At 63.2% G+C, this 20,966-nt stretch overlaps 4 protein-coding genes across 7 annotated transcripts; 2 read left to right on the forward strand and 2 right to left on the reverse strand.

Moving 5' to 3' along the window:
- Positions 1–491: 491 nt before the first annotated feature.
- Positions 492–6,064, forward strand: LOC121930523 (inhibitory synaptic factor 2A-like). 2 transcript variants are annotated; one of them, XM_042466976.1, is made up of 5 exons: positions 492–1,937; positions 2,178–2,250; positions 2,858–4,795; positions 5,436–5,500; positions 6,002–6,064. In XM_042466976.1, the coding sequence occupies exons 3-5, from the start codon at positions 3,516–3,518 to the stop codon at positions 6,049–6,051; spliced, it is 1,395 nt and encodes a 464-aa protein (XP_042322910.1). In that variant the 5' UTR covers positions 492–1,937; positions 2,178–2,250; positions 2,858–3,515; the 3' UTR covers positions 6,052–6,064. The 2 variants fall into 2 exon arrangements, with proteins under 2 accessions (XP_042322910.1, XP_042322909.1); XM_042466975.1 differs by lacking the exon at positions 2,178–2,250.
- A 2,344-nt stretch (positions 6,065–8,408) lies between these two features.
- Positions 8,409–11,119, reverse strand: LOC121930524 (translation initiation factor IF-2-like). Of its 3 annotated transcripts, none has more exons than XM_042466978.1 (6): positions 10,178–11,119; positions 9,798–10,074; positions 9,476–9,529; positions 9,243–9,322; positions 9,014–9,143; positions 8,409–8,936 (listed from the first exon to the last, which is right to left on the reverse strand). In XM_042466978.1, exons 1-6 carry the CDS (start codon positions 10,752–10,754, stop codon positions 8,693–8,695), a joined length of 1,362 nt encoding a protein of 453 aa, XP_042322912.1. In that variant the 5' UTR covers positions 10,755–11,119; the 3' UTR covers positions 8,409–8,692. The 3 variants fall into 3 exon arrangements, with proteins under 3 accessions (XP_042322912.1, XP_042322914.1, XP_042322913.1); XM_042466979.1 differs by having other exon boundaries at positions 8,412–8,936; positions 9,924–10,074; positions 10,178–11,107; XM_042466980.1 differs by lacking the exon at positions 9,476–9,529 and having other exon boundaries at positions 8,410–8,936; positions 9,924–10,074; positions 10,178–11,114.
- A 650-nt stretch (positions 11,120–11,769) lies between these two features.
- On the reverse strand, positions 11,770–15,856 carry AUP1 (AUP1 lipid droplet regulating VLDL assembly factor). Its single transcript, XM_042466996.1, has 12 exons — positions 15,569–15,856; positions 15,305–15,442; positions 15,051–15,210; positions 14,528–14,715; positions 14,329–14,401; positions 13,972–14,045; positions 13,699–13,765; positions 13,412–13,520; positions 12,960–13,088; positions 12,504–12,652; positions 12,328–12,416; positions 11,770–12,186 (listed from the first exon to the last, which is right to left on the reverse strand). The coding sequence occupies exons 1-12, from the start codon at positions 15,652–15,654 to the stop codon at positions 12,132–12,134; spliced, it is 1,317 nt and encodes a 438-aa protein (XP_042322930.1). The 5' UTR covers positions 15,655–15,856; the 3' UTR covers positions 11,770–12,131.
- Positions 15,653–20,453, forward strand: HTRA2 (HtrA serine peptidase 2). Its single transcript, XM_042469729.1, has 9 exons — positions 15,653–15,996; positions 16,087–16,392; positions 16,507–16,711; positions 17,180–17,374; positions 17,482–17,514; positions 17,833–17,941; positions 18,557–18,626; positions 19,437–19,532; positions 19,660–20,453. Exons 1-9 carry the CDS (start codon positions 15,653–15,655, stop codon positions 19,823–19,825), a joined length of 1,524 nt encoding a protein of 507 aa, XP_042325663.1. The 3' UTR covers positions 19,826–20,453.
- The last annotated feature ends 513 nt before the right edge of the window (positions 20,454–20,966 follow it).

Here is a 20,966-nt window from a genome sequence, read left to right on the forward strand (position 1 = left end):
AGGGACCAGGCAGGAGAGTCCTTGGGCATGGTGCTTAGGGTGCAGAGGGGGCTGCCCAATGTGGCAGAGGCCCCCACCTGAAAATGGGGGCCTGGCCTCAGCCAGCCCTTCCCTGTGCTTCTTTCTTCCTACCCCTCCCACCTGCCTCATCTCCCCACTTTCATGCAGAGAACCTGAGGGACAGCCCTTCCTTGTGTGCTTGCTCTGACTCTCTCCCCCCACCCCCTAATTCTCTCTATTGAGATATTGGGTAGGGTCTGTTTTTCTTTTAAGATGAGGGTTCAGAGACAGGCACCCTTAATCTAGACACTCTTCCTTGGCATTTGCCCTTGTGGGCACAGACAGCAGTGAGGGCTTGGGGGCTTTTCTCCTCCTCCTCTTCCTCCTCCTCTTCCAGGCAGCTTTAGTGCATGAAGATGACCAGAGAGCCATGGAGCTGGACCAGTCTAAACTGGGGCCTAGCCAATGCAGGACCAGTGCCCCACCCCATGGGAACCCCCCTCCCACATAATACCACCAGCAGCACCCTCCCGTCATCTCCTGCCCCCGTATTTGGAACTCAGAGCAGGCTCCCTCGCTTGCCAGATGCAACCCATGCCACTCTGTCACTGGCTTGGGGAGGCAGCAGATGGGGTAGGGACCTAGGCATGCCTCCTCCATAAGCCAAATTGTGCTGGGGGGGGAGGGGGGCCTTGAAGGCCTCTCCCTTCTTGGATCCAGAAGAATGTGGGTGAGCGGTCCCTATTTCTGGTGCCACCCACAAGGATGCCCCCAAAGTGCCAATGCAGATCCTGGTTCTGGGTGAAGCCAAAGCTGAGGCCTCTCCTCCTGCTGCCCTGGTCTGCCGCCGCACACCCCAAATGCACCCACCTCATTCCAAGGGGAAGGAAGGGCTGGCGCCTTTGGGTGTTGTGGGTCTGTGTATGCACGTGTCCCCCTCCCCCTGCTCCCTTGCCTTAGCCGCCCTTTGTAGCCAGGGGCAAGTGGAGGGCCTGTCTGGAGGTCTTCTCCTTTGGTCACCCCAGAGAAGGAAACTGCCCCCAGGAAGGGCAGGTACTGATCCCCTCAGAATGGCCCCACTTTGTGGCCCTTGCTTGAGCCCCAGTGTGCTCTGAGGAGGCCCTGCTTCCCTGCTGAGGCTTCTGTCTGGAGCTGCCAAACCTTGTCGGCTCACAGCTGACGCTGGTGCGCTTGTCCTTTGCAGGTGCAAGGATGGGCATCTGGGGCAGCCCTGCAGGCCTAGCTGGGAGGGGAGATAGGACAGAGTGTCCCCATTGGCCTTGCTTTTCTGTTCTGGTCTTTTTGCATGAGAGTGTTGCCCTTTTGCCCCCTGTATTTGCCACTCTTTATCTAGCTGGCCCACAGCTGCCGTGCTGTAGCCGGGTCCACAGGGGCTGGATCCAGGGCAGGAAACATGTGTCCCAGGGAGTGCCTGAGCTCCCCACCCCCCTTGTGCCAGGAGCCCCTTTGGGGTCTTCTTCCCTACCTCCTGGGTTCTGCCATCACCCCTTTTGGAGGCTGGCATGGGCTGCTGTGTCCACCAGGGGAGAGCCTCCCCAGCCCCACTGAGGGTCTCTCCAGGCCACCTCCTGGAAGGCCAGGCAGCGATGGCGGTGGTGGCTGCTATTCTTAGCATTTGCTTCTGCTTGACTGGTCCTGCGAATCATCCCCTGTTTATGCTGAAGGGGCTGGTTTTCAGTTGCTGCTTTTGCACGGAGGGAAGGAGGGAGGAGGCAGCACCAAAGATCAAAGCTTGTCCCTTTCTGTTTTGTAATCTGCCTGTTTGTTTTGTCAGCCTGAGCAGTGCAGGAATGAAGGGTGCTGGAGACGTGCCCTGGTCTGCCTCCTCTGCACAACCATGGCCTGGTAGGAGCCTTGCTTCCCTGCTGGGGCAGACGGCCCAAAAAGTGGTCCCTCTCCCTACGGAAACTTGGCAGGTGAGTCCCACTCACCCTTTTTGTTGTGGGGAAGCAGTGATGCCTCTGATGGGCTCAGTCAGGGCGGCAGGCCAGAGAGAAGGGGCTGGCAGAGAGGGCCCAGCAGTCCCTGATGTAAACACATCTGCTCCCTGGGTACCATGGGTCTTGACCACCTGCCCGCCTGCTGGTGTGACCTGTTCCTTGGACTGGACCATTGGGACGTGTGCTGAAGCCATCCTTTCCTTCTTGGATTGCCAGGACTGTGACTTTGCCTCCTGGCGGTGCCTACGCAGACACTGGCTTCATGGGAGCATGCACGCTGGAAGGGATGGTGGGTGCCCAGCTTTGCTTCTTGCCAGCCGGCTGCTTGACTGACTGCTCTTGTTTGACGCTGCTACCACCGTTTCTTCTCTCTACTGCCCTTTCTGAAAGCTTTGCCTCTGTTCTTGTGCTTTCTGCCCAGGTATTATGGATGCCCCCCCCCCCCCCATATCCTTGCACAGGAACAGGCCAGGCAGACTGCTTCTGATCCTGGAATGTGTTTGGGGGGGGGGGCCCACTTTGAATGGGACACCAACACTCTGAGCAAAATGCCCCACGTCTGCCCTAGTCTGGCTGGGGGGGGGGGATGGAGGAGTGTGGCTACGTTTTTAAGTCTCTTGTGCTGCTTTAAGTGGGGAGGGGCACTTTTAAATGGGGAGATCCGAAAATGGCTTGTAGTTCACTTCCTGCTGTGAAGATGGCTCCCCAAGCCTAAAATAGTAGCCACAGTAAAATTCGGGGAGATTGGAAGAGCCTCCAGCTATAAGTTTTTTCTATTCAAGTTTTTATTTTGGGGATTTTTTTTAAGGGCTTCTGTGGGGTTTTCTGTCTGGCTCTTTATGAACCTCATTGAAGGCCTAGAAACATTTTTACAAGATGGCTTTTCTCTTCTGCAGGTCCAACATCTGCATGGAGACGGCCATGGACTAGCAGGGACCCCTTTATTGCCTTCTTCTCCAGACCCTGCAGGCCAGCCCTACAAGTGACTGAAGCCCCCCTGCGAAAGACAGGCTCCTCTATTGACCGGCCAAAAGAGAGTCCTCCATCTGCTAGCGGTGACCAGCCCTGTGGGCACTGAGGAGGAAGGGGTGGCAGTGGCTGTGAGTCCGGCCAGGCCCTTTCCAACAATGACCCCCCTCCCTGCCTCATGCCCTCTGCCTCCTCATGGTCATTGCTGCCCTGGTGGCGCAGTGTTTAAATGCCTGTACTGCAGCCACTCACTCACAAACCATAAGGTTGCGAGTTCAAAACTAGCAAAAGAGCTGAAGCTCGCCTCAGGCTTGCATCCTTCTGTAGGTCACTAAAATGAGTATCCAGATTGTTGGGGGTAATTAGCTTACAGTTAGGGGCAATTAGCTTACAATTTGTAAACTGCTTACGGAGTGCTTAAGTGCACTGATAAGCGGTGTAGAAATGCTTGCTATTGCTGCCAGCTGGCCAAGAGATGCTTTGTGCCCCGACTTTGGCGTGCCCCACTCCAGCCTCACAGTGGAAACACAAAGGATCATGGACTGTGGCAGGCCTTGACCCTTGACCTGGTGGGATCAAGGTGCCATGGTCAGCAAGGAGGAGGTGGGCCCCAACCTGGCCCCCCCGGCTGCAGCCCCCGAGGAGAAAGCTGTGACTGTGCGGTCAGTGCTGCGGCGACATGGTGGGTTGGATGTGGAAGGACGTCTGCAGCGCCGCCAGAGCCACCCTCACCAGGTGCGCTTCAAGGGCCTGGAGGATTATGGTGAGGAGACCCCTGTCCACAACACCGCATGTGCCTCTGCAACCCCCAAGCTTTGGGGGGCTAACCCTGCCCGGCGGAGCTGGCCCCAGGCTGAACCACATCTGCTTACCCCACAGCCCCCGCCCCACAAAGGCTGTGCCAGCACCGCCATCCAGACCTCACCTGGCCTCCAGAGACCCTCCTGGGGCACCCCCCTCCGCAGCCTGAGTGTCTGTGGCTGCATGCATCAGGGGGGCTCTGGCCAGGTTCTGCCCCTGTGGGGCCCCACCGCCAGCCTTTCCACACACAACCAGCCCCCTGCCTCCTCCCTTCCCCAGCTGTGCCCCAAAACCCATGCCACTCGGTGCCCAGTAAGGCCGCCACTTCTGCGGTGCCCCTGCACGCCGTACCTTGGCCAGGAGCCATGCCTCCTCACCAGCCTTCCTTCCCAGCACAGGCCCTGTGCCCCCTCCCTCCGGTCCCCCTGCAACCCAAGTGCCCCCTGGCCAGGTCCCCCCACTATGCAGACCAATCAATCTGCTCCCAAGCGGACCTCCCCTGGTGCCCCCCAGCAGGGCAGCCCTCCCCCTTACCCTTTTGCTCAGGGAGCCTTCCAGCGTGACTGCCTCCCCTCCCCTCCCTCTTTTGGGAACACCAGCCTCTGGGGGGCAGCCCCTCAACTGCCCCACTCAGTCCCCTCAACCTCTGCCACGTCAAGGAAACCACCATCATCATCCCAGGAGTCCCTTGGCTCTGCTCAGCTGCCCCAGCAGGCCACTTGCCTTCCTCCTGAGGCATGCCAGTCCTCCTGCCCAGGGCACAGGGGCCTCCGGCTGCCAAGGGCCCTATGCCATGAGCCCCTCGCCAGGGACTGCCTCTCCCCTGCACAAGCCAGGGCAGTGCATCATGTCCAGGGCCTGCTGCAGCTGGTGCCCATGGGCAAAGGACCAGCGGAAGAGGAAGAGCACCCGCCAGCAGCATCTCAGGACCCGGCCCGGTCAGTGGGTGATGTCCAGTCCCAGCTGCAGTCCCTCGAGGGGGTGCTGGAGACGAGCCAGCAGACCATCCGGCTGCTCCTGGGGGTCATCCAGGACCTGGACAGGAAGGAGGCCCAACAGGATGGGTGAGGAGGAGGAGTGGCGTGTGGGAAGGAAGGCAGGTGGGAGTGTGAGGTTAGCTCCCTCCAGCCCTGGCTGGGTGGGTCTGGGGGTGAGGGGGGCAGACCCTGCCATTTGGGGTCCCTTTGGCAGTCTGTCTCCTGCACCCCTTCAAGGAAGGGAACCTGGGGTGCCTCAGTGGCAGACCCACCGTTCTCCTCCTGTCTCATTGGGGGAATCCTAGGACTGGTTGACTAGGGGCAAAGAACCCAGCTAACCCATTAGCCAGCCCTGGGAAAGAGACTGGGCTGTATACCTTGTCTGTCCAGTTTGCCTAGCTTGGGGGTCCAATTCCAGTGTGTTCAAGGCAAGGGGAGGAGGGGATGGTCTGGGACAGCAGCCCCCTTTGCCAGCTGCACTTGTGGGCCTCTTGGAGGGCTGTGGATGACCACTGCGGGGGGGGGGGGGGTGAGACCTGCCAAGGCACTGCTTTCCTTCCGCAGAGGGTCAATTCAACAGGAGGTCCACCCCCCAAAGGTCACTGGTGCTTGCTTTCTGCCCATTGCCCCGATGCCATGGGGTACCAGTGGGTGGCGAGTGCAGGGGGTAGAGTGTCCGAGAGTCCAGCCGGGCCACTGACTCCCCTTGGCGTTTGTTCTCTTGCAGGTGCTGCTCCTCTCGGAGGGGGCAGGACAGGCCAAGTGCCGGGACTGCGCTTGCGTCATTTACAGGTGGGGCCCTGGAGGGGGTGGGCTTGCTCTTGGGGGGGGGCAGTGGCCGGGGGGGGCACAGGAGGGTTCTGTGGCTGTTGTGCCCGGGGCCAGGCTAGAGCCCCCAGTGACTCTGGATGGCTTTTGGGGGGCTGCCTGACCCTCGGGGTGTTTGCTCTCCATGGCCAGGCCTCTGCCCCTGGTGGGCGGGGGTGGCATTTGCCTCCAGTCGCACCAGGAGGGCCAGCTCCTCAGTCCCACCCAGGACCAGAGGCTCACCCCTCCAGAAGGCAGCCTTGGGCTTTGCCTGGCAAGGCTTCTCTTGCCCTAGACAACCCAGGGAGGGAGGGGGCACCCTTTGGGAGCGGTGGGGCCCGGTTGGGGGGCTTCCCCCTGTATGTGGGGGGAGTTCCCGGGAGGCCAACCCCCCTGAGATGCAGGGGGCCCCTTGGGGCAGGGGGCCCTGCGAGGGAGGGAAGAGGCCCTTGGCCAGCTGACCCACCGCCCCCTGCCCCCCTCCAGCGTGGAGCAGGACTTCCGGCAGCAGGAGGGGCGCCTCCGGAGAGTGCTGACCGCACCGCGGGGCCGGGACCCCCAGCCAGAGGGGCTCCCAGCGACCCCAGGCCCAGCCAGCCCCCGAGAGGAGGAGGAGGCCCGCAAGACCTGGCGGAGGTGCTTCTGGTTCCTCTGAGGAGGAAGGGAAGAGGAATCATAGCATCGTAGAGCTGGAAGAGACCCCAAGGGCCTGATCCAGTCCAACCCTGTTCTGCCATGCAGGAACTCTCCATCAAAGCATCCCCATTGAGAGATGGCCATCCAGCCTCTGCTTAAAGACAGCCTCCAAGGAAGGAGACGCCACCAAAATCTCCGGAGACGAATAGCCCTGACTCTCAGGAAGTTCCTCCTAATGTTGAGGGGAATCCCTTTTCCTGGACCTTGCATCCATGGCTCCGTTGGGTCTTATTCCCTGGAGCAGCAGAAAACAAGCTGCTTCTCTTCCAATAGGACATCCTTCAAATATTTAAACAGGGCTCTCCTATCAGCTCTTGACCTTCTCTTCTCAGGCTAAACATCCCCAGCATCTCCCGGAGTCTTTCCTCAGAGGACTCCATGGTTTCCAGACCCTTCACCATTTTGGTGGCCCTCCTTTGGACCCATGGCTCCAGTTTCTCAGTGTCCTTTTAGGAAAAGAGCCACTTCCCATTCCGCAGATGCGCCTCCTTGGGAAAGGCGGTTTAATCCTGGCCCCTTAGAACGCCAGCCCCCCCCCTTGGGAGTGGGGGGGGGCACAGACCTAGGAGGCCCCAGTCAATGCCCCCAAAAGGCCGGAGGGGGCGGAGGACCCTCCCTCGAAGGGATGCCAACTCTTCCCAGCGCAGAAGGGCCTGGAGGGGCGGGGTCGCCTCTGGGATCCTGAAGGATCTCCCTCCCTCCCCCCCCCATTTCCCCCATGGCTCCCCCTCCGCTCCTTCCGACCCCCCCCCCAGGTCCGGCTTCCGCGACCTTCTGCCTCACCCGCGGGCACCTTTCCCCCTCCAAGGGAGTCCGACCCACGAAGACCCGGGGAGAGCGGCGTGGTGCGCCGTGAGCCTTCGGATTCCCTGCCCGCTTCTGGCCGCCCTCCGCAGCTGCTCCAAGGAGCCCTTCTCCGGGCTCCCTTCTTCCCTCGGCAGAGGAAGGATCCGGGCAAGTGGGGCCGAGAGGGGCCTCCTGGGCCGCTGCCCCTGCTGCCTCTCTCGCCCCGCCGCGGCAGCCCTCAAGACAAGGCGGCGTGGCGGTCGGAGTCCTCGGGGGCGAGGGGCGCTTAGATGAACAATAAAGGCAGCCTGGCGCTTGGAGCCTGGCCTGGTCCTTCCCTGCGCCGCTCCGAGGAAGTCCGTCAGGTCCGGCAGAGCTGCCCCGTTTCCTCCTGGGAGTAAGAGGGCGCCCCAGCCCCGAACGAACGGAGGCTCCCAGGCAGGCAGGCAGGCAGGCAGGCAGCGGAGAGGAGAGGAGGGTCTCAACGGGGGGCTTCTTTGGGCCTTCGTTTCGTTGCTGAGCCTTTCATCTGACTTGTTACCGATCTTTCCAAGGGAAAGCCCCTTTAGCCCCTCCCAGCCAGGCCCTCGGAAGCCCCCTTCAGGCTCGGCCCTTGCTCCCCCAGGACCCCCGCCGCCTGCCGAGGGGAGGCTCCCCAGCGGGCATCATCGCCGGGCCTTGGAGCCCCGGAGCCCAGGCGAGGACCCCTCCGCGCCCCGGCCAGGCGACCCGGTCCCTTCTCGGGCCTTGAGCCGGAGGCGGGGAGCCCGCCGCCATTCAGTCCAGTCCAGGCGAATGAAAGAGCCTGAGGCCTTGTTCACGGTTGGGAGAAAGGGCGGCCTTTATTTGGGGAGAAGCAGCTGAGCCGCTCGCTCTCTCTGGGGGGGGGTGTCTGGGGGGGCGTGTGTGTCTCTTTTGGGAGGAGGACCCCCCCGGACCCCTCTTGGGAGCAGAAGGGGCCCCACCGTCCCCGGAGCCCCAGCCGCCCTCTCCGGAGCTGAGCCGCAAAGAGCCTTCTTCCTGCGGGGGTCGAGAGGGAAGCAGTGCCTGGCCCCTCCCCGCCATCCTCTCTAGCCCTGTCTCCTCCACGGGTTCTCTCTCTCTCTCTTCGTGTGAGCGCACAGACACGCTCCCCCCTCAGGCCTCCCTCCGCCCCAGACTCTGGTGGTGGCCGCCGCGAGTCCCGCCCTCTGAGCTCGGCTTCTGGGAGCCCCCCCGGACTGAGAGGCCAGGAAAAGGGGGCTCCTTGGCCAGCCCCCTCCGCCCGATCCTGGCTGAAGACGAGGGTCTCCACGCGGGTCCCAAACTCATACTGCCCCCCGGGGCTCCTCAGAGAGCTAAATGGGGGGTTTCGGGGTACCACTTCCTCCCCTGGACCCAAGTAAGAGGGGAGGCCCCCTGCGTGGGGTCCCTCTTCGGTCCCCTCACCCCCGCCCCCTCTTCCCTTTGGGGAGGGGGTCTCACTTGCCACGCCCCAAGAGTCGGTTCTTCGTGACCCACAGGCATCTTGTCAGTGGGGCAATTGGGGAGGGGGCTTGCAGGCAGAAGGCTTGTGGGCTGGCTGGTGGGGGAGCAAAGGTTGTGGGGGGCACAGATCGCACTTTGCCAGGAAGGGGTGTTGAGGGCCGAGGGGGGCCAGGAAGCCTTTTGGGAAGGTACCCCCTACCCCCGCCCCCCAGGCCAATTCCTTCCGATTCAGAGGGGAATCCAGAGGGGGTGGGCTGAGCCCACCAACACTTGGGGGCACAGACAGCCACCCGCCCCTTTCCCCCAGGGTCTTGTCGTCGTCTCGCAGGCGGCGAGGGTCTTCCATGGGGAGCGAAGCTGCAGGAGTCCTGGGCCGGGTCTGGGGGGCTGGCCGATGCCCTCAGGGAGGGGGTCCCGGGTGGTCAGATGGCGCTGGGAGGAGGAGGCGGCCAGGCGCTTCCCGAGGCAGATCTGGAAGGGGTGGGATCGGGGGTCAGTGGGCGAAAGCACCCCGCCGCCAGCCCGCTCGCCCGGCCCCGGACGACTCACCCGAGGCCCAGGGCCAGGACGTGGCTGAGCAGCAGCGAGGGTCCCACCAGCAGCAGCACTTGGGGGTCGCGCAGCCCCCTCTTCGGCCGAGCGGGGGGCGCAGGCCGGGGGTCCCACGCAGGACAGCTCCCTGCGGCAGAGAGAGGAGGGGCGCGGGGGGGGGGTCAGGGGCCGCGCAGCGGAGGCGGAGGGGCGCCCGGTCAGTCGGCAGGGCATTCAGGGGGCTTACTTGGGGGCAGCCGGGGCTCCGGGGGGCTGGGCCAGGGCCAGTCCAGGGTCGCGCAGTGGGCGGCCTCTCGGGTCTTCCTTCTGGAAAGAGAAAGGAGGCAGACGCTTGAGGAAGAGAGGGAGGGAAGGGGGTCCCTGCCCTCGGAGACCCTCCCCATCTCCTTCCGGGGGGGCGGAATTGGGGTCACACTGCCCCTCACTGCCCCCGGGAGGGCGGGGGGGGTCAAAGTTCACCTTTCCGGCGGGGCTCCGTTCCTCCTCGGAGGGTCCTTGGATGCCGGGGGGGCCCTGGAAGCACAAGAAGCGTCGGAGGGAGGGAGGGGGGCAGGGGGCACCAGGGAAGGTGTGACTCCCGCCCCCGGAGGCCGAGGAGGCCCCGGACGCGCCTGGAGGAGTGGGTCTGGGGTCGGAGGGGGCCCTTGGCTGACCTGCCCCCGGATCCCCCCCCCGTCAGGGTGGTCCTCTTTCAGGTTTCCCTCCGCCGGGAGACCGGGGTCGCCGCTCCTCTCTTGGACTTAGGGGCCCCTTCCCCCTCCGGTCAGTGGGAGGCTGAGACCTCGGTTGGAGGGCTGCCCTCTGCCCTGCCTTGCCCGGCCCGGAGGGGGTTCTCGGGGGCAGATCGGGCTCTTCAACGGGGGCCGGAGGTTTCCTTGGCCCTGGGGCCCTCGGCCAGGGGACCCACCCGCCGCCCCGGCGATGCTGCTGCTGCGGCTCGGGCGCCGATGGCGATGGCTCCATCTGGGCCTCGCGGAGGATGGCCTCCAGGCGGAGGTCCTCCTCTTGGTCCTCCTCTTGGTCCGGGGCGCCGAAGGGGGCCACTTCCACCCAGGAGCCTGGAAGGAAAGAGGGAAGGAAGAAGGGGTCACCGGAGGGAGAAGCGCCCCGACCGACCGACCGACCGACCGCCGCCGCCGCTCCCCCTCCTCGGCCTCTCACCGCGGAGCAGCATCAGGGGGTCCTCCCGGGGGGGATCCATCGGGGTTTGGGGGACTGGGCTGCCTGGCCCTTCCTTCCTTCCTTCCAGAGGATCGGCGTCGGCGGGGTCGGGTGGCGTCGGCCGGAGCAGCTGGAGGCCACGTGACGCCCGTCCGGCTCGCCTTGTAAACAGAAGCCCCGGCTGCTTAAAAGGGCGACGCCGCAGGAAGAGGAGGAGGAGGGCGGCCCTGGGGCAGCACCGCTGGCAAAGGCACCGGCGGCCCCCGGAGGACCGGCGAGGGACACGGAGAGGCAGGAGCCACGGCGGGCGGGGTCTTTGCAGCCAGACATAGCTGATGCCTTGCTGCCTTTTGCAATATACCCCTCGCCCTTCCCTTCCTTTCTCCATTGGGCTCAAATTAAGGGAGAAAGCCCTTTCAGCATTTGCAGCCCTGTTGCCTCCGAGAAACGAACTCGCCCTGAGCTCTGGGTGCGAGTCCTGCCCGCTGTTCATCCGAAGAAATGGGACTCTGGAAGGGCCTGTCTTCTCCCTTGTGCGAGAATTCAAAGATACCGCCTTCTTGGTCTGTGGAACCATTTAGGCAGAGAAAGGGAGAGCTCTTGCAGCACCTTTGAGCCTCAATGAAAGGAAGCAGTTGGCAGCAGCAGCAGCAGCAGCAGGGGCTTTCCTAGACTAAAGCCTGCTTCCTCCGATGCCATTTCCCCTCCGCCAAATGCATCTGAGGAAGGAGACTGGAGCCTAGGCAGGCTCCTCCTGCTGCCAACTTCTTTCTTTCATTGAGCCTCAAAGGTGAGAGCAGATCTCTCTTCTTATCTTGTCCCAGATTTGCACCAAGGAGATCCATTTCTCGGAGGGGAAGAGCAAAAGCTCAGAGCGGAGAACATTTGGGAATCCTCCCGGGCCGAAAATGTAGGACGTGTCCAGGGAAAGGAGGACCTCGTTGGAGGGTGTCTGTGTGTGGGCCCTCCCTCCCTCTGCCATCGCCCCTTTAAGAGTAGCCGCTACGTGAGCCATGAATGGAGGGCGGCAGAGGCAGACATGCCGAGCTGCACGGAGCCGCCGCCACCGAAGCCCCGCCCCCCCGGAGCCCGACCTCGCGTGACCCCAAGCCCCCCCAAGGAGCGAGGGAGACCCCCTTCAGCTGCCCCTCCCGGCGCCCCGCAATCTCCCACGGAGCCCCGGGCGCCTCCTGGCCGGTCCCCGCTCCTGGCGACCCTTCCCAGGGAGAGGGCTTTGCCGTTGCCAAGAGGGGACCGTGGGTCCTTGCGACCCCAAAGGAAAGCTAGAAGCCCATGGCCTGGAAAAGGGAGCCCTCCGCCTGCGCCGCCACGCTCCCTCCGAGGCCGCCTCCCTCCCGGTGGACCCAGACCAAAGAGTCTCTGCAAGAGTCAGCTGCAGGGCAGAGGCAGGGCCAGTGGGCAGGAGCCCACAGTGGGGCTCAAGGAAGAGCCTCTCCTTCCCTCCCTCAGCCCCCTGCCCCTGGGACCCGGGTGGAGGGTCTGGGCAGAGGAGCAGCAAGGAGACGCCCAGCAGAGAGAGGGCTGCTGCAGTGAGTCTTGTGGGAGAGAAAGAGCGGCGTCCAGGCAAGTGCTGAGAATCAGAGCGGGTTTATTTTGACAGTGGAAAGCCCCCCTCCCCGCCTTGGGCTTCCTCTCGCCCAGCCCCTTCGACAAAGGGACGGACGGACAGAGGGACCCTGTCCCAGGACAGGAGGCAGTTCGGACCCGGTCAAGGCAGCCAGACTGGGCACCTTGCACCCCTCGCTCTGTGGAGCCGGGATGCGGTGCCGCGCATGGATCCGATGCTGCCCAAGGCCCTCTGCACGCAACTCCGGCAGCACAGACAAGGCAGAAGCGGTCTGGCCGGCCGTCCCTCTCGCCACAAAGAAAGAACTGCTGCCGGCCGACTCGGAAGTCCAGAGGAATGAATGGACAGCCTCGGTCAGCTGGGCGGTCAGTGGCTGCCCTCTCTCTGCGCCATTGTCGTCCCGTGTTTCTCTGTGAATCTCCTGCGAAGGCAAGCACAGACCCACTCGCTGCCTCCCGTGACACCAAGGCCCCACAGCGGCACCCTCCTTCCCCACAGGAGAGGCACAGGGCCGCATGGCTTCCCCCTGGAAGAGGGACAAGAGGGGGTGCAGGTGCCTCACCTCCTGGCGTAGTCATAGAGTGCCTGCTTGCGCTCCTGCAGGGAAAGGTGCCTCGCTTCTGGGGACCTGGCAAAGACTTTGGCGGGTGCCTGCGCAAAAAGGAGGGAGCATGAGGGTGGCTGCCCCATAGCCCTGGTCTGTTCCTCCCCCACCTCCCCACCCCCCACGAGCATTACCGTGGCTGAAGGAGAAGCGGCCGGGCCATGAGCGCCGGACCCCAAGGAAGCCAGGAGGGGGGCCTCCGACGCCTCCCCCTCGCTGGGCACAAACGGAACCCGCCCCTCCAGCAGGTTGGCAATGGTGGCATCCACACAGTTTGTCTGGGCTGGGAGAAAATGGGGTGGTCACTTTTAATGGGGAATGTTCAGTTGGAACAACCCACCCCCCCATGAAATCATGAGCCATCTGGAAACAAAGGTCCCTGGATGGGCAGACACTTTTCTGCTAGAAAAGGCCCCTTGCTCAGCACTTTTATTTGTTTAGAGCACTGTCCTTCACCACAAGATGGTCCCAGCGGGCAGCACCTGTCCACCTGTTAAGGGGCCGACCCAACAGAGAGCAGAAGAAGCTGCGGGCACCAATTGGCCAACTCCTTGGGGCATCACTTGTCTGAGTGTGGCAGAGCGGCTCACCCAAATCATTGCAGATGACCGCCAGGGGCACATGGGGCAGGACCTCCTTGACACGCTGGGCCAGACCCACCAAGCGCACATCCTCTGTGGCAGCCACGCTGTGGGATGCTCGAGACTGATGGCTTAGGGCTGCGAGAGAAGCACGGTCAGGAGAGTCCTGCTGAGTGTTGCCCCACTCACTCAGCACAGCAGCCAGGCAGTCCTTCCCCCAAACACATCTGGCTGCTCTTTCCCACACAGGGAAGTGAATATCATGCACACAGCCCCAGGAAGGGGATGCTCAGGCCTGCAGGTGGTGTGTGGAGCTGCTCACCCTCCCATGCAGAAGCAGAGATCGTTGGGGCAGGAAGCAAAAAGTCTCGCAAGGGGCTAGAGGCTGGGCTGCTTGGGTTGTGTGTTCCTGCGTGGCAGAGTGGCCCTTGGGATTCTATGGGGGAACTGGTCACACTCACCTGGGGAGCTGAAGGAAACACGGGGGCTGTGGCGCAGACGCTTCATGTACTCCGCTTTGTCAGCCGCAGTGAGCCGAGTAGAGACAAGGCCCAATTCTGAGGCCAGGAGCTACAGTTGGGGATGGCGGCAGAGAAACAGGGCAGCGGTCAAGCAAAGACTGTAGCCAGCCAGTTTGCCACAAGAGACAGTGGCATCTCAGCCACATTATGCCCCCAGTACAAGAGCAGGTCAGGCCTTCGCCTGTCCAGTGAAAAGCTCCCCCCCCCCCGAGACTGACTGCTCATACCTCCTGAACTCTCAACGCAAACTGGTCACGGGTCTCCTCAGCTTGTTTAGAAACTGGTGGGAGCCACCTGGAAAAGAAAGGCGGAGGGAAGCCCCAGCAGAAGTCTGGGTGCCAGGGCCCAAAGGGAAGCCCACTCCCACCCCCACCCTAAAAGTAAAGCATCCTTCCTTTCTGAGGAGCAGGAACAATGGCGGGAAGATACGGAAGATCCGCTTGTTCATGTCCGCCCCATCTGAACCCCCCTCCCCACAAAAAAAGGCAGATTTTTAGTACCTTACTTGATAAACAGTGAAGGGGACAAAGAAGGTCCAGAGGAGCTCAGTCACCCATGAAGCATCGGCCACATTCTTGAGGAGGATTCGGGGGAGTCCAGGGGGAGATGAGGAAAAGAAAAGAGAGAGAGAGAGAGATCTGCAAAAAGCCCCCAAGCAAGTGGATGCAAGCGGACATTTGCAACGTCCAGTATGCCGGAGAAAAGGAATGAACGTTCCCCTGCCACCCGCCCCCAAAAGGTGCTGTTCTGAAGAAGGGTAAGAGGAACAGCAATGGAGGAGGAACCACTTTGCCTCGGAGGTGGCAGTTCCAGCAGACGCATGGACCCCCCCCCCGGCACCTGCCCACTGGACTCACCACAGTGACGAATGGCCTCTGGACCTGCAGAGCCACTGGCTGGACAGTATCCAGGATGGAGAAGGCCCAGGTGCTAGACGGAGCAGGGAGGGAGGGAGGGGGGCCCAGTCAGCTAGGCCAGGCCGCTGCCCCCCAGATCTGCAATGGCAAAGCTCCCTCCCCGTCCCCTTGCCCCCCACCGCTGCCTCCGCAGCCCCACCTGAAGCGCAGGAGTCCCACGCGGCCGTTGGTGGTGGTCTCCTCAGGGAAGAGCAGCAGCGGAGGGCTCCCCCCCTGGGAAGAGTAGGCCTTCAGGGACTCCAGCAGCTCTGCCCGGCTCTCCGTCGCCCCCACCTCCAAAAAGCCGCGGGACCAGCAGAGGAAGCCGGAGGCGCCGTTCAGGACCGGCTGCGCGGGGGAAAAAGTCAGCGGAGCCCCTGCAGATGTTGCTCCCCACCCCCTGCTGCCCCTCCCCAGCCTGGCCCTACGCTGGGGCTGGATACTTCTGTTATGGTGCTTCTAGCGCTTGTGCATTACTGTTTATGAGCCCTTGGCAGCGTACTAAGGCAGCCTTGCGCTGGGGCTGCTGGGAGGGGCAGGGAAAGCGTCCCTGGGTGCCGGGGGGGGGGTCCTTGTGTTGGAGGGACCACGAAGGGCCCTTGGGTGGCTCTGAGGCAGGTGGGCAGCCCCTGAACAGGGGGCCATGGGGTGGGGACGATGGCGTTGGGGCCCCCCAGACCCACCGCTGCGCAGGAGAGCAGGAGTCCGAGGACGTTGTGGTCGAAGGGGGTGACGTGGTTGGCGACCAGGAGTCCGGCGCAGGGGGCCCTTTGCCCTTGGCGGGGGGCTCCGCTCTGGCGCACCAGCAGACCCAGCACCCCGAACATCACTCGCACCGCAAACCTAGAGAGAGAGAGAGAGAGAGGGGGGTCCGGTGGGTCAATGGCTGGGCTCCCCCCCCTCCTCCTCCCTCCCGCGGGGCCCTTCCTCCGCTGACCTCCGGGGGGCGCTGTCCGGGAGCGCGCAGCTGACCAGGAAGACGTGGAGCCCCACGAAGAGCCGGAGCAGGAGCAGGCAGAGGCCCACCGGCGCGTACAGCAGCAGCGACAGCGCCAGCAGCCCGTCGCTGGGCAGCCTGACAGAGAGAGAGAGAGAGAGAGACGGGGAGACGGGGGTCAGCCGGGGAACAGCCGGGGCCCAGGAGCACACAGCCAGCCAGCCGGGACTCCCCGGCCCCCGGCCCTCGCCCGCTCCCTCTCACCGGTTCGCGTCGAAGAGCCGTTCGGGGCCCACGGCGGGGGCGGCGGCGGCGGCGGCGCCGGAGGCGGAGGGGCCCGCGGGCTCCATGGCCCTTCCGCTTCCGTTCGCTTCCCGTCCCCTACGTCGGCTGCCCTCCGGCCCTTCTCCGCTCAGCGCCCGGGAGCCTCGGTCTGAGCCACGGCGGCCATTTTGGCGTCGCCGCGCGGAGAGCGCCGGGAGGGCGGAAGTGCGTCGCGGCTCGGGCCCCGCCCCTTCCGGTCCCCCGCATTGCGCCTTCGCAAGCGAGAGAGCGTGCGTCCATGGGGCCTACACTTCCCGTCGTGCCCCGCGGCAGGCGCCCTGCGACGGGGAAGCGGAAGCGGAAGCAGAGCGGGGCTGGGTCCCTGGAGCAGCGATGCGGTCGGGGCTGCGGCTGCGGCTGGCTTCGGCGTCGCCCCTGCCTCTCCGGGGGGGTCCTTCGGGGGCGGCGCCTCTGCTGCTGCTTCCCTCGGGGCCCCCTCCTCCTTCTCCTCCTGGGAGGCGGCGCTGGGGCTGGGGCTCCCGGGGGGCGAGGGCGGCGGGGCTGGCGGGGGCCGGGGCGGGTCTGCTGGCGCTGGGGCTGGGGCTGCGAGGCAGAAAGGCCTCCGAGGGCGGCCCCTGCCGGAGCCCCCTGGCCCTCCTGGCCCCGCTGCCGCCGCTGCTGCCCTCGGTCTCCGCCGCCGTCCCCTCCGCGCCCCCTTCGCCGCCCCCAGAGGCGCCGCCCTCCCCCCGGAGCACTTACAACTTCATCGCCGACGTCGCGGAGCGGACGGCACCGGCCCTCGTCTACATAGAGATCCTGGGGAGGTCCGGCGGGGAAGAGAGAGAGAGGGAGGGAGGGAGGGAGGGGCCCGGGGCCCCCAGGCTGCCCCCAGAGAGGCTGTGGCCCCCGCATGATCCCCGCCTCCCCTCCGTCGGCAGGCACCCCTTCTCCGGGCGAGAGGTGCCCATCTCCAACGGCTCGGGCTTCGTGGTCTCCTCGGACGGGCTGATCGTGACCAACGCCCACGTCGTGGCCAACCGGAGGCGGGTGCGGGTGCGGCTGGCCAGCGGGGAGCTCTACGACGCCTCCGTCCGGCAGGTGGACCCGCTTGCAGACATCGCCACCCTCAAGATCAGCCCCAAGGTCGGTCCGGGCCGGGGAAGGACAAGGCCAGCCCTGGACGGGGCAGCCCCGGGGCCAGAGGGGGCTGCACAGGGCAGGGGCGGTTTGGAGACCCCTCCCTCCCTTCCGCCTTCTTTCCGCCAGGTGCCATGGCAGCCGCGAGGGTCCGGTCCTTAAGGGCGGCCACCCTCCCCCTGGTACTCAGGAAGGCCATGGAGAGCCCCCTTCCAGGCGCCAGGGTGGGAGCCCAAGTGGAGCCCCATGAGCTCGGAAGCCCCCAAAAGCTGCCAGCGCCAAGCCCCCCCCCCGGTCCTTAAGGCCCTGGGCCCCCTTCCATGAGCCAGGATGGGGGCCCAAAGCAGCCCCCATGAACCGAGAAGCCCACCCACAGGCTTCTGATCCAAGGGAGCCCTCCCCCCCCCCCCCCAGACAGAGCCCTCCCCCCAATGTTTCCCGGCACTGATGCCCACCTCCCCTCTCGCCCCACAGCGGCCCCTGCCAACGCTGCCCCTGGGCCGGTCCTCGGAGGTGCGCCAGGGGGAGTTTGTGGTGGCCATGGGGAGCCCCTTTGCCCTCCAGAACACCATCACCTCTGGCATTGTCAGCTCGGCCCAGCGGGGGGGTCGGGAGCTGGGCCTCCCCTCCTCAGACATGGAGTACATTCAGACGGACGCCGCCATCGATGTAAGCCGGCAACGAGGGACTCAGGTGAAGTCCTGGCAGCATGGGAGTGGGTTGGGGGTCCTTGGCTGTGGGGCCCTCAAGCCTCCTCTGTGGCTCTTCTTCCGCAGTTTGGAAACTCCGGGGGCCCCTTGGTGAACCTGGTAAGTCTCTCTCTCTGCTGCTGCTGCTGGGGTTGGGGGTCTCCTTGGCTTGCCTTACATTTGGGTGGGGGCTTTTTGGGTTTGTGCTCATTGTTTGGCTCTCCTGCTGCACTGGTGGGGGACAGCCAGGGTTTGTCTGTGAGCGGGGCCTTTGCAGGGTCCCTAAGGCACTCCCATCCATGAAGGGTCTCCCCCCCCTTTATGACATTGGGGGTGGGATCCTCCCTTCCCCCTGCAGTACCAACTGAGCCCTCATGTTTGCTCTGGGTGGAGCGGCCCCCTCCTTTTTTTTTCCCCCCCCCCCCCCCCCGTCGGCAGGATGGGGAAGTGATTGGGGTGAACACCATGAAGGTGACGCCCGGGATTTCCTTCGCCATCCCCTCAGACCGCCTGCGGGCCTTCCTGGAGCAGGAGGAGAAGCGCAAGGGTGAGTCTAAGGTGGGCAGAAAGGGCAGCTGGTGCACGTGGAGCTCTCCTTCAGTCTCTGGCCCCAGACTTTGGCACCACTGGGGGCCCTGCGGGAGAAGGAAGGCTATGCTGGGGGTCCTGGGAAGGGGTCTGGACCAGACCAGTGACTGCAGCCACTCTCAGTACTCTCTGTGTGTGTGAGTGGGGGGGGATTGTGGTCCTGCTGAGAGATTTTGCATTGCAGCTCCCATTATTCTTTCCCACTGGTAACTCTGGAGGGAGTGGCTGTGTGACTGGAAACCAGAGGTCTGCATGCCCACAGCTGGGGTTTCTCTCCCTGCTTGGAACAGAGCCCCCTCAGAGCCTTCCTTCGGTGCTGGGCAGCCCCCTCTTAGTGGCTGGTCCTCTTCCGGGTCTGCTGCCCCTTTGGAGCTCTGCACATGTCTCCATCCAAGCCTGGGGTGGTAAGATCTGAGGATGAGCTGGGGCACTGGTGCCCCCCCCCCCCCCGGTAACAACAGAACCCTCTTTCAAGGCCTTTTGTTATTCTTGCTTATGTTATCATGAAGGATATAAAATATGCTGTTTTTAAAAATAGCAGGACCCCCCCCCCCTTTCTTTCCATTCATTGCAGACTCCTGGTTTGGCAGTGCAGAGGGGAAGAGGCGCTACATTGGGGTGATGATGCTGACGCTGACCCCCAGGTAGGTGCCCTATACTGGAATCTCCATAACCCACGGAGAGGGCTGTGAAGTCGGAGGCGTTCACTGTAGGCATCCATAGGTTTTGTGGGTTTTTCAGGGGTATGCTGCCATGTTCGGGAAGAATTTATTCCTCATGCAGGCAAAGCGTCAGGAGTAGATCCTTATAGTATACAGCCCCATAGCTCAAAAAGCCCACAAAAAACGGGAGAGGGATGTTCTGGGGTTTGGATCCAGTGGGGAGCCACAGCAGAAGAGCCTGCTGAGGGGACAGAGATCAAGCTCCCCCAAGGTAGCCACAGAGCCATTTTGTGTATGGTCTCCCCCCCCCCCCCCGCCCCCGGCTTTCCAGCATCTAGCATAGAGTCTTTGCTTGGAGTAAGTGAGTGGGCGAGGCCTATGGGAGAGTTTTCCTAGGGATGAGGCTGCAATCCTTGTCAGCCCCCCTCCCTTGTATATCCTTCCATTTTTGGCAGCCTGTCATGGCTTTGTGGTGGTGGTGGGGGGGTCAAGTAAGTCCTCTGCTTATTGTCAGGGAGGCCCTCCAGTGTGCAGGAGTGGATCCAGTGGCAGAGGAGGAACTGCGCTGCCCTTTGCGCTGCCTTCACTGGGGCAAATGGGGCAACTCCTCTGCTACAAGCACCTACAGCTCCTTCCCCTTCCAGCCACCCCACCTTTCTCTGCTCCTCCGGAGGAAGCCAATTGTGTAGTTCCTCCAGCTGGAGGCCCTGCGTTGTGCGGAGGACTGGGCCTGATGCTCTCGGGGGGCTCTCTTGACTACAACTAATGTCTCCCCTTCCCCTTGTGCTGTAGCATCCTGTCGGAGCTGAAGATGAGGGACTCCTCCTTCCCAGATGTCTCCTACGGGGTCCTGATCCACAAGGTCATCATTGGCTCTCCAGCTCAACAGTAAGCTGTGGGCCCCCTCTTGCCTGGGGGGGAGCATTGGGGTGTGTCAGGCTGACTCCTTTGTGGGGACACTGCCTGTGCCCATCTCCCGCCCCGTCCGCCAATGGCTGCGCCACTCTCCCTGCAGGGCGGGACTCAAGGCGGGTGACGTGTTGGTAGAGATCAATGGACGGGCCTCCCGGCGGGCGGAGGATGTCTATGAGGCTGTGCGGACCCAGGACCACTTGACCCTGTTGGTCCGGCGGGGCTACGAGGCACTGCTGCTGACCATCACCCCAGAAGTCACAGAGTGAAGGGGGGAGGCAGACAAGTCCCTCTCCATTTTCAGAACGAACACTTTCCATGGAGGGGCACCCCTGTGGGGCAACTGCAGGGAGATGTCCCCACCCCAGCCTCAAAGAAGGCTAATTTTCTGTTGGTTAAAAGGCTGTATGATAGCATTTGCATTCTTGTGCTTCCTGGCCTGCAGGGACAGGGCCATTCTTGCTGCACTGTATTGCCAAGTAGAGCGCAGGGGGGCAATGCACATGGGGGGAGCCGGGCTTGAGTGTATTGGGGGGGGGGGGGCTTTGTTGGCTCTTGAACATTTCAAGTTGCGCTGGCTACTAGGTGCATAGTGCATGGACACAGGGTCTGTTTTCAAAGGCCTTTGTGTGAGATCAGAAGTCACTTTACTTACAACTGTCTGGGCTGTCTGGGGATTGTGGGCACTGTAGTCCAACCCAGCAAGAGGAATCAGGTCAGGGAAGGTTGCCATAAGGACTAGAAATGTGAGCTTTCCTTTATGGTAGTCCTGAGACAGTTGTGCATTTGGTCACCTGGCCAGTGAAAGGGAGAGTGTGGGTGTGTGTGTGTGGGGGGAGGGATGGTTGATCCCCTCCCTCAGTTTTGCTAAAATAAACCTTGGTCTTCACATGCCCAGATCTTCTGCCTCTTCTTTCCAAACCAGAGCTGCAAAAGGACAGGGGCGAGTGGCAGTGGGACTCATTGATTGGCATTTGTGAGCCTTGAGTGAAGGATGAGGGTTATGTCTCTGTAGTCCCTCTGCAAGCAGTCTGCCTGGCTCTTTCTCCACCCCCCCCCCCCCGTCCTCCAGCTGCCCCCCCCCCATGCCTTTTCACCTGCTTTCTTGGTCTCTGCCCAGTGGGCAGTTGCACATGCGTGTCTCCTTTGCCTGGACTCCCTGGTGCTCTGTCTGTGCGTGTGATGGGGGAGCCATGGAACAGCTGAAGGGGGCTGGGGCCCAGGCTGTGTTGGTTTTAGGGCTGGTGGGGAGGCTTTGCCTGTTGGGACAGGCCTTTCCTTTCAGCTCCTGCCCTGGAATGTGTTTCCCTGCCAGAGCCAGCCAAGAAAGAAAACATGCCTGGCAGACCAAGGCAGGAACCTTGTTGCAGAAGCTGGCCAGAGACTCTGCTGACCGCAGGTGGGGCTGTG

The sequence above is a fragment of the Sceloporus undulatus genome, chromosome 5 (assembly GCF_019175285.1).
Source record: "Sceloporus undulatus isolate JIND9_A2432 ecotype Alabama chromosome 5, SceUnd_v1.1, whole genome shotgun sequence".
Taxonomy (NCBI): domain Eukaryota; kingdom Metazoa; phylum Chordata; class Lepidosauria; order Squamata; family Phrynosomatidae; genus Sceloporus; species Sceloporus undulatus.

Coding starts and splice junctions, on each gene's coding strand:
- LOC121930523 (XM_042466976.1), top strand. CDS start 3,516: ATGGTCAGCAAGGAGGAGGTGGGCCCCAACCTGGCCCCCCCGGCTGCA. Junction 4,796..5,435: donor AAGGAGGCCCAACAGGATGG/GTGAGGAGGAGG, acceptor GTTCTCTTGCAG/GTGCTGCTCCTCTCGGAGGG. Junction 5,501..6,001: donor TGCGCTTGCGTCATTTACAG/GTGGGGCCCTGG, acceptor GCCCCCCTCCAG/CGTGGAGCAGGACTTCCGGC.
- LOC121930524 (XM_042466978.1), bottom strand. CDS start 10,754: ATGGTTCCACAGACCAAGAAGGCGGTATCTTTGAATTCTCGCACAAGG. Junction 9,323..9,475: donor AACGGAGCCCCGCCGGAAAG/GTGAACTTTGAC, acceptor TTCTCTTTCCAG/AAGGAAGACCCGAGAGGCCG. Junction 9,144..9,242: donor GGAGCCCCGGCTGCCCCCAA/GTAAGCCCCCTG, acceptor TCTCTGCCGCAG/GGAGCTGTCCTGCGTGGGAC.
- HTRA2 (XM_042469729.1), top strand. CDS start 15,653: ATGGCCCTTCCGCTTCCGTTCGCTTCCCGTCCCCTACGTCGGCTGCCC. Junction 17,375..17,481: donor AGACGGACGCCGCCATCGAT/GTAAGCCGGCAA, acceptor CTTCTTCCGCAG/TTTGGAAACTCCGGGGGCCC. Junction 17,942..18,556: donor GCAGGAGGAGAAGCGCAAGG/GTGAGTCTAAGG, acceptor CATTCATTGCAG/ACTCCTGGTTTGGCAGTGCA.
- AUP1 (XM_042466996.1), bottom strand. CDS start 15,654: ATGGAGCCCGCGGGCCCCTCCGCCTCCGGCGCCGCCGCCGCCGCCGCC. Junction 14,716..15,050: donor TCCTGCTCTCCTGCGCAGCG/GTGGGTCTGGGG, acceptor TCCCCCGCGCAG/CCGGTCCTGAACGGCGCCTC. Junction 13,521..13,698: donor TTGCGTTGAGAGTTCAGGAG/GTATGAGCAGTC, acceptor CCCCAACTGTAG/CTCCTGGCCTCAGAATTGGG.